At 46.8% G+C, this 10,814-nt stretch overlaps 1 protein-coding gene across 1 annotated transcript; it reads left to right on the forward strand.

Moving 5' to 3' along the window:
• Positions 1-2,482: 2,482 nt before the first annotated feature.
• On the forward strand, positions 2,483-9,898 carry LOC116515531 (ras-related protein ORAB-1-like). Its single transcript, XM_032227643.1, is given in 8 exon segments — positions 2,483-2,504; positions 3,037-3,146; positions 4,022-4,117; positions 4,940-5,035; positions 6,158-6,289; positions 6,890-6,971; positions 6,974-7,047; positions 7,049-9,898. Coding segments are annotated over 8 exon segments (672 nt in total). The 3' UTR covers positions 7,109-9,898.
• The last annotated feature ends 916 nt before the right edge of the window (positions 9,899-10,814 follow it).

Below are 10,814 nucleotides of genomic sequence, written 5' to 3' on the forward strand. Positions count from 1 at the left end.
CTTGTTTTTCCTGAACCCCAAAGCCTTGGCTGGGGTGGGGGTGGGACCCTGCTCGTTTTAGAGAGGAGGGTCTTTATTGGTGGAGATGTGGGGTGTGGATTGACCCCCCCCAGGCCTTGCAACAAGGCCCAGAATTTAGGCCCAGAACAGCCTCCCCCCCCCTTGATAAATTTGCATCTCCCAAGGCTTGGGTGGGGGAACCCCAGAATGGAAAATGGGTGGATTAAATCAATCTATGGGGCTGCTCACTTTAATGTGGGTGGGGGGGATTCCTCTTGGGTCTGTCCCAGTGGTGGGTTTCAAAAAAAATTTGGAAGCTCTTCTGTAGGTGTGGCCTGCTTTCCGGGTCCACTGGTGGAATCTCTTCTAACCGGTTCGGTAGATTTGACAAACCAGTTCTACCGAATAGGTGCAAACTGGTAGGAACCCACCTCTGGTCTGTCCCAAGGAAATTCAAAGAGACACCATGAATTTGAGGCTAGTTGGAACTCTGGTGTCCTAACCGGAATTCAAAAACAAGGATGTGTAACGTTCCCGTGGTTCGCCCATGAGGCCAATGTGGAGAAAAGACAGGACACAACCTTTCTCGGGATGGAGCGACCCAGATTGGGGGTCTGAGAGGCCCTTTTATTGAGAGAGGACAAAGGCAGGAGGAGCAATCAGCATGTGATTAACAACAGCCTGTAAAAGTACAATTTCTAGTCTACTGCTCAGGGAAGTTCTGTCTATATATGGTCAAATCCTGGGCGTCATTGGTAGGGCACATCTCAGGATGTTATGTTATGAACTATCAGGATGTCATGGGGTTTTAGGAGTTTGTTTTCTCCTGTGTGGTTCAGCGTGGCTCTGCATGCCCTGTTATGAACTGGGCCATGGGTGACCCACACCTACACAAGGAACTATATTACAACAAGGATGCAGAATAACAAGCGTTGGAAGGGACCCTGGAGGTCATCTAGTCCAACCCCAGACCAACCTGTGGACTTTCAATTCCCAGAATTCCCCAGCCAGTTGTCTCTCTTGAAAAAGCACCCTTGGGGATTAAATTCCATGAAAAAAAATTTTTTTTAAGTGGGCGGGGGGTGAGTATGAAAAGAGCCCGTTTACCGCAACAGCCAATCCTGAGATTATATCAAGTAACTATCAAGAGAGTTACTGGACATGTGCAGAGTGCTTCCCTCTCTCACTACACTACTTCTTTGGATGGGCTTACAAAACCTGGCCAAAGGTCCCAATTTTTCCATTTATAAATCGGTGAGACTGGGTGGAAAAATAGGCTGCAGTTCTGGAGGCCAATTAAAAATAAAGAAATGGAGCACAAGCCCCAAGGGGATTTCTTGATGCTTTTTTCTTAGCTGGAAGCTCCCAATTGGGGGGGGGGGAGGAGAAAAGGAAGACAGAACTGGGCCTGAATCAGAAATTAAAAACAGCAATAAAAAGAAACGAAAAATGTGTGCATGATGGCTGGGGAATTCTGGGAATTGAAGTCCACCAGTCTTAACAGTTGGAAATCCCTGGTCTAGCCTAACGAAGAGAAAGTCTAGGGGGGGACATGATATCATCTTCCGATATTTGAGGGGCTGCCCTAAAGAAGAGGGAGACCCGCCTGTTCTCCAAAGCCCCTGAGGGCAGGACGAAGAAGCAATGGATGGAAACTAATCAAGGAGAGAAGCAACTAAGGAGAAATTTCCTGAGAGTGAGAACAATTGTCTTCAGAAGTTACGGATGCTCCATCACTGGAGTTTTTCAAGAAGAGACCTGGACAGCCATTGGTTTGAACTAGAGTCACCTGCTTAATCAGAGGGTCAGACTACAGGACCTCCAATGCCCCCTCCCAACAGCTTTATCCTGGATTTAATTTTAAAATTTGATTTGATTTGATTACATTTATATGCCGCCCTTTTCCCCAAGGGGGACTCAAAATGCTTTCCATTCAGCATTACTTCCCGGTGGTGCTGTGGGGTAGGGAACCCATGCTTCAAATACTTTATTTATTTATTTTTAATTTAAAAGTTACCGATATAAAAATCTTGCACCCACACAGACTTACCTGGCCCAGAGAGAGATAAGAAGCCGACGCCCCTTCCTTGGCAAGCTCAAAACGGGGTGGGAAGGCTGGACTTTGGGAAGGAATTGTGGTGACCATGTCAACCATCAGCCCAGAATAGTAAGTATTCTGCAACCGAGAAGGATCCGGGATGCCAGGAGGGCCTTTACCTGCATCCCGCTAAGCTCAGGATGATGGGAAAGGAGTCCCACCTGTGAGACAAGGCAATTGAATGAAGTAGGCCAGTGGTTCCCAAAGTTGGCAACTTTAAGACTTGTGGACTTCAACTCCCAGAATTCTCCAGCCAGCTCTGCTGGCTGGAGAATTCTGGGAGTTGAAGTCCACAAGTCTTAAAGTTGCCAACTTTGGGAACCACTGAAGTAGGCAATAAATAAGGGCTTATAGGTATCCTCCACGCACTTGAGCTCAAAATGCATGTTGCTAAGAGAGTTGTTCAGTGAGTTTTGCCCCATTTGGGGACCTTGCTTGCCATGGTTGTTAAGTGAATCACGGTTGTTAAATGAATCTGAGTTCCCCGTTGACTTTGCTCGTGCGAAGGTCGCAAAAAGTGGATCATGTGACACACACACACCTCCGCGACCGTCATAAATACGAGCTTCTTACCAAGCGTCTGAATTTTGGTCACATGACCATGGGGATGCTGAAGCGGTCACTAAACGGAGAGTCATAAGTCCAGGGCTACCTGTATTTCTAGGGTACCCCTCTCGCAAAAAAATTTAAACCCCCTCAAATTATAAAGGCAGGGGCTCTTTGCAATACAGGTGGTCCTCGACTTACGACCACAGTCTATCCGCTAAGCAAGGGGGTCGATCTTACAACTCTTTTAGCCACGGTCATTAAGTGAGTCTGGCTTTGACTCGAAGGCCGCAGACGTTGCAGCCGTCGTAAATACAGATGCCCGCGTTCTGCTAGTAAAACAAATGGTCGTAAGTCGAGGACTCCGCCTTCCACACGTTGAAACCGCTGAGCCTTTCTTGTCTCTTTTTTTTGCTTCCTCCGCGACAGCGATTATTTATTTAAGTTGCTGCTCATCGGAGATTCCGGAGTGGGGAAATCCTGCCTCCTCCTACGATTTGCGGTAAGAGGGGGGGGGTTTGGGGTGGAAACTTTTGGGGGGAGGGGAGGCAGGATTCGAACTCAGGGCCTCGTTTTCAGGGCCGAGGTTGAGTTTGGGTCTAGAGGAGGAAAAAGGCTTCTGAGAAAATGCTCAGGGGTCTTAAAGTCGGACTTGATGCAGATTCAGGCTGCCTGTCCATCAAATCTCTCCGGGGGGGGGGGGGGGCAGATAAAACAATCCAGAGCAGTGTTTCTAAACCTTGTCAACTTGAAGATGTCTGGACTTCAACTCCCAGAATTCCCCAGCAGTGGTTAGGACAGTGTTTCTCAACCTTGTCAACTTGAAGATGTCTGGACTTCAACTCCCAGAATTCCCCAGCAGTGGTTAGGACAGTGTTTCTCAACCTTGTCAACTTGAAGATGTCTGGACTTTAACTCCCAGAATTCTGGGAGTTGAAGTCCGGACATCTTCAAGTTGACAAGGTTGAGAAACACTGATCCAGAGGATGTCCCCCTTTGAGGACCATCCCTCACTTCCAACCAAATCCCAGATGCTCAAGAAGCAACTGGGCTTTTCCCTTGATCCAAGAAGCTTCTTCAGGTTCTGAACTTCATGAAGAGGCTCACGAGGATAAGAAGTGAAACATCCTTGAGGAAAAAAAACCAAGAAAGTCCAGTTGCCTTTTTTGGAGGAAAAAAATATACTTTTGAGATAACCATGATCTGGAGGGTTGAGAATTCCCCATTCACGCTCCTCGTACCAGTTTCTAAGAGGGCGTTTCAAGGGCTCCCCGATTTCAAGAACTTATGGAGCCCACCAACCCTCTCAAGCCTTGGGAGAGTTCTTAGAAGAACATCTACGCTTTTAGACCTCCGATGGTCCTTTTCCTTCCCCAGGATGACACCTACACGGACAGCTACATTAGCACCATCGGAGTGGACTTCAAAATCCGGACCATCGAGCTGGAAGGAAGGACCATCAAGTTGCAAATTGTGAGTATCTCCAGGGGGGTTAGAAGAGAGGTTGAGAAGCAGGTCTTCTACTGTCCCGTCCCCCCCCAAACCTTCTTGAGAGGCCTGGCGTAACTTCTGCATAAACTAGGCAGAGGACAGAACTAGAGCTGGTTCTTCTTGCCCTTCGCTTGGAAAACTGTAGTTCTTACTCAGGAGTTACTCCTGGGATGGAAAACCAATTAATCAAGATGGCTGTTATATATGTGATTGTTGTTGAAATTTCACGTGTGAAATTCGGCACTTTATCAATGCGTAGGAATTCTATAAAATGCCCAAAATAAGACTTTGGAATATTTACTACTTCATGCTTTCCAAGGCATCCTACACCAAGGCCAAAAATGTATAAAATACTCCTGCTAGAAGCCCATTCTAAACATTCCTTGTTGCAACAAAAGAATGGTGAATATTGGTCTTTTTCTCCTGTTTTTTTCCCCCGTCTTTCTTAGTCTTCTACTTATTTTTCATTTCTTGTTACATTTTCCTATACGTCTTTTTAATGCAATCCTTGACTTACAACAGAGTGCTTAGTCACTATTCAAAGTTACAACCGCAATTTTGAAAAGTGACATGGCCAGTTTCCACACTTACGACGGTTTGCAGCATCCCCGTGATCAAAATTCAGGCACTTGGCAACCGACTCATACTTACGACGGTCACAGTGTCACGTGATCCACGTGATCGGTTATTGATGGAGGCATGGCTGACACTTGCAGATGGGACCTGGGGGGTCTCCTTTGCCAAGGGAGCTCCCCCAGTTCGATCCCACTGCCCAGGCTCCCTTCACCTTTTTTTTCTCCGCAGTGGGACACAGCTGGCCAAGAGCGCTTCCGAACCATCACCTCCAGCTACTACCGAGGCGCGCACGGCATCATCATTGTCTACGATGTGACGGACCAGGTAAGGCTGGTGGTTCTCCGTGGCAGGAAGAGGAGAAGCATTGTTAGGTTGCCTCCATCCATTGGGTCTCCTGCTTAAACAGGATGGGTTGAGCTAGAACGGGGACTCCCAACTTGACAACTTTTAAGACTTATGGACTTCAACTCCCAGAATTCGGGCTGAGGAATTGTGGGAGTTGAAGTCCACAAGTCTTAAAAGTTGCCATATTTTTCTCAGCTTCTACAAGCACAGTTAATCCTTGACATACGGCCACAGCTGAGCCCAACATTTCTATTGTTAAGCGAGACAGTTGTTAAGCGAGTTTTGCCCCATTTTGAAACCTTTCTTGTCAGTTGTCACAGTTGTTAAACCACCATAGTTCTTAAGTTAGTAACACAATTGTAAAATGAATGTGACTTCTCCATTTACATATGTATAGCGCGCATGTGTGTGTATATGTATGATGTATGTGCTTGTATGCATATCTATCTATATCTACCCATGCATCCATCAGTATATCATTATCTATCACTATCTATATCTATCTATCCATCCATCCATCCATCCATCCATCCATCCATCCATATCTCTGTCCGTCCGTCCGTCCATCCATCCATCCATATCCGTCCATCCATCCATCCATCCATCCATATCTCTGTCCGTCCGTCCATCCATCCATCCATATCTCTGTCCGTCCGTCCATCCATCCATCCATATCTCTGTCCGTCCATCCATCCATATCTCTGTCCGTCCGTCCATCCATCCATCCATATCTCTGTCCGTCCGTCCATCCATCCATCCATATCTCTGTCCGTCCGTCCATCCATCCATCCATATCTCCGTCCGTCCATCCATCCATATCTCTGTCCGTCCATTCCATCCATCCATATCCGTCCATCCATCCATCCATACATACATATCTCTACCCGTCCGTCCGTCCATCCATATCTCTGTCTGTCCGTCCATCCATCCATCCATATCTCCGTCCGTCCGTCCGTCCGTCCATCCATCCACACACCCCCACACACACGAACACACACACAACTTCTGTCTAAGGACAAAACGGGCATCTGGATTAGGTGCCAATGAAGCGATAACTGCAAATGCAGGTTATTTTATGCCCTCCCTTCCTCCTGCTTCTAGGATTCGTTCAACAACATGCACCTTTGGCTGGAGGAAATTACTCGCTACGCCAGCGAGAACGTCAACAAGCTGATTGTAGGGAACAAGAGTGATCTTTCCAGCAAGAAAGCCGTGGATTATACAACCGCCAAGGTGCGTTTGAGGGAGGGAGGGAGGGGGAGCGTGGGCCACACCCCAGGTTTTGATCCACCAGCGTTGAGGTGAAAGAGGTTGAAGGGAACTGCCAAACTACGACCCTGCCCAACCACAACTCCCAGTAGTAAGTCAGGGGCAAGGCATTGGTGTTACCTGAAGTCTTAAGTCCCCCATCTTTACACCAAGTAAAAATGTAAATATCCTGACCCAATGAACAGATTTTATATCAGATGCATGCAAAGATTACAGGTCTATACCAGGAGACGGTGATTCTAGTCCTGCTGTAGCCATGAAAGGCTGCTGGGCGACTTTTGGCCCAAACACGGGGAAATGGTGATTCTAGTCCCTTACGACAGTCTCTATCTCAGCCCAACCCACTTCACAGGGTTCTTGTTATGGGGCACAGAGGAGGAGGAAGGAATGTTGGATAGCTTTGAGTTATTTTAAAAATAAAAAAAACAGGTTATAAACAAAAAACTAGCTAGCTCTGGGGGAGACCCGTCAAACTTTGGTAGCCGAGCAACCGGTCATTCAGTGAGGCCTATCCATTAAGCGAGGATCGTACCCACGTTCTTACTCTGCCCTCTCCGGATGCAGGAATACGCCGACTCGCTGGCCGTGCCCTTCCTGGAGACCAGCGCCAAGAACGCCACCAACGTCGAGCAGGCTTTCTTGACCATGGCGCCGAGATCAAGAACAGGGTCAGCAGCGGCCCGACGCAGGACAGCCACAAATCGGCCGTCCACATCCAGAGTGTGCCCGTTACGGCAAGACGGCGTGGGGGCCGGCGAAGACGCGGGTAGAGGATGCTGCTAAGAGGCCGCCGTCCCTGGAGGGCAGAGTTTGGGGGTGTGTGTGCCTGGGAAGGGGGCCATGCCAGCCCTGGGAAGCCCCCCCCCCCCCCGCCTCCACCTCGCCTGCAGACTCGGAATCTCAAAATGGAGCATCTGAACATAACATGACTTTCGGCGCCGGCTTCATTCCACTTTTCTGGACCTTGTCCAGAGGGCTGACCACTGTCCTGTCCAGCCGTGGTCATCTTGCCCTCCAGAAAGCAGCCAAGTTGGAGCACACATTCAGAAGAACCTCACAGTCCCTCCTCCCTACAACCCAGGTTTCCTGCTTCAGCAGGGGGTTGGACTAGAAGACCTCCAAGGTCCCTCTCAACCTCCGTTATTCTGTTATACATACCGCATGCCCTCTGTTACATTTCGCGTTGGGGATCGCAGCCCACTCCTCTTGTTTCTTCAATACCGCCCCCCGCACCCTTATTTCATGGTTGAAGACCCTTAGGGGACCCCTGAAATGATAGTCACCCCTCTTCTCTCCACCCCTTTCTTGAGGGGGGGCAGTTTTCTCCTCACTTGGGGGGACAGAAATCATTTGGCAAATATTTCTCGATAGTTCTAACGGCCGTAATCCCCTAATTCGGGAATGTTTTGAATTTGCTCTCCCCTCCACCCCTTTTCCATCATTTGCCAGCTTCCCTAGGATTTAAGATTCCCTAAGGGAAAAAGCTAAGGTTTTGAATTAAAAATGGTAGGAATGCATGGTTCTACTTAACATACACCAGTATTTTTTTCAAGCTAGGCCATTTCCAGATGCGTGGACAACCTGGCTGGGGAATTCTGGGAATTGAAGTTCACACATCTGGAAATGGCCTAGCTTGATTTTTCTAGTGTAAATATGCCCAAAAACTGAAGCGCCCCCAAATTTATGGGAAGAATATCGATTCAGAAACCCCAGAATTCCCACAAACCTTTTCTTAGTAATAAAAGTCCTAAACTCAGCAAGATAAATACCAGCCAGGGGGAAAAAAAACAGATATTAAATCCCTGTTCAGCAGATCTACAAACCTGAGATTCACACCGCTTTTTGAATACTAACATAGCCTTTTTTTTTAAACCTACAAACCCCTTTTCCTGGGTTATTTTTATCCCTGCATCACAAGGGTGCAAAGAAAGTCATTTTAGTCATATTTAGGTTTTTATTTCCAGCTCACTGGCCCTGTTTTTTTCCTGCCTCCAAGAAATCATAGGACTGAATGAGTCAGAGAGTTTAACTTCTCCCCAGCAGAGTGACTTCATGGCTTGTTTAACCTCCTTGTTTTAAAGAGAAAAAAATAATACATCTTTTTAAAGTCCAGGCGCTGGTTTGAATCGTACCTTAACAGAGCGACACGCTAAGCCCTAAACAACAAACCAAGGTTACAGATGAAAGGCCAACTTTAAGAGAAAGCACAATTGCATGATTTGTAACTACTCGAGTTAAGGGGTTTTTGCGAATCCATCAGCCAGCAGTTCAGGCAAGTTGGTTGCTCGGAGGATGAGGGTGGTGTAAGCAGGAAGGGAAAGAGCCACATGCCTGTTCAGCTCGTCACATGGAAGAAGTCTTGTGAGAGCTGCAATTTGTACATGCAAAATGTTTCTCTTTCATTCAGGTCCATAGATTTGGGATCCGTATTCCTTTAATCTGCCCACAAAAGCCGAATTGTTGGAAAGATTTATTGCTCCTGTGTGAACTTTTTTTAAGTTTTTCATCCCAAATGTTGTTGTGCTGCATTTAATGAAGACGTGAAGTCAGGTTTCAAGAGGTGTGGACTTCAAACTCCCAGAATTCCCCAGCTGGTGTGCTTTTAAGATGTGTGGACCCAGCAATTCTCCACTGGGGAATTCTGGGAGTTGAAGTCCATCCCTCTTAACATGGCCAAGGTTGAAAAAATTCTGCTTTACGTGGTTTCAAACACAGTTTTTAAGATTTGCTCCAGCAACTGCGGTCTGTAGGTCTGAAAGCATCCTTTAAGAATAGGGGATTCTTTCGAAGGGAGGAGCAATACAGACCTTGCTAGAGAAGATCTCCCCAAGGCTTAAGAAATCTGTGCCTTCTGTTGAGAAGCGACAGTGGATCCCAGAGAGATTCTGGCAGGTAAGGAAGTCCCGCTGGAACCACGTAATCTGCCCACTTTACCTTCCGCCACACAAGACCCATTTTGCATCCAATAATGCAGCTGGTGCACAGGCCAATTGGGAGCACAAGTTGGGGGGGGGGGGGCTGTGCTGGCAGACCCCATTTGCATGACTTCTGATCTAACTGCCCCCTTTTTAGATCCGCTATGATTTTTTAGACCCACCAAATCTCATGTCCTCCCAGCCTTTAAAAACCCTTGTAGTAACCAAATGCTGTTGCCCTTGGCCCCTTAACCATGTTGTATGTGTTCAATAAACCCATTTCTCCCCCACGCCTGGCTCTCTATAGGTCAGTAAGGGAGAAATCCGGGGGTCTCCCCTGGGTCTGCAGAAGTGGGGCTGGCTGGGAGGGTGAGGATGCCGGGGGGGGGGGGGGGGGCTGGATCCTGATTTAAGGTCATTCAACCCCAAGGCCTCTCCTCTGGGTCTCCTGCAGCAATGCAGATGCTCCTGGTTTGCCTGTCATGCTCCCATCAATGCTGCAACATCCCCAGTAGAGCCCTATCCACCCATTTATCGATCTAATGATCATCTATCTTATCCATCATCTTTCATCATTTGTATCTATCATGTATTATTGAATAAATCCTTCTATCCAATCATTCATCCATCCACCCTCCACATCTAGCATCATTCTATATCCATCCATCCATACTCTACCTAGATCTATCTATCTACCTACCTACCTATCATATCCATCCATCCATCTATTATCTATCTATCTATCTATCTATCTATCTATCTATCTATCTATCATATCCATCCATCCATCCATCCATCTATCTATCTATCTATCTATCTATCTATCATATCCATCCATTTATCATCCATCCATCCATCTATCTATCTATCTATCTATCTATCTATCTATCTATCTATCTATCTATCTATCTATCTATCTATCTATCTATCTATCATATATCTATCTAACATCTATCTATCCATCCATCCATCCATCCCTATCTATCTATTTATCTATCTATCATCTATTTATCATCTATCATATTTATATATATTTATCATCTACCCATCCATCCATCCATCTATCATCTATATTATTCATCCCATCCATCCATCGGTCTATCTATCCTCTATTTTCTATTCTTTTATATCTATATCTAATCTTCTCTTTTCTCTCTTCTCTATCTACCTATCCATGCATCATGTCTTCTCTCTCTTCCATCCATCCACTTATCATCTCTCTTCACTATCTCTTATCCATCCATCCATCCATTTTTATACAGCTCGCCCGCCACACACAGCACGGTTATAATGTGAAAACTGGGGTCCCTAGCTGAAATCTTGCTTTTTAACTTCCTGAAGCTGAATGCTTCCACCAAGCACCTTGGCTCTTCCTCTTGAATTTTGATTTATCGATTGATTTATTGGATTTCTATGCCGCCCTATTCCCAGAGGGACTCCCATCATTCTGCTCCCCATTTACGTGTTACTCCCCCCCACCCCTGGATTGGCCCTAATTCCAGACCCCCACGCTTCTCAGGCTACCCCAACGTCCACAAGGGGAGAAGGTGTTGAACGTATCCACACCTGCTTGC

This window comes from Thamnophis elegans, chromosome 12 (genome assembly GCF_009769535.1).
Source record: "Thamnophis elegans isolate rThaEle1 chromosome 12, rThaEle1.pri, whole genome shotgun sequence".
In the NCBI taxonomy this organism is placed as follows: Eukaryota; Metazoa; Chordata; class Lepidosauria; order Squamata; family Colubridae; genus Thamnophis; species Thamnophis elegans.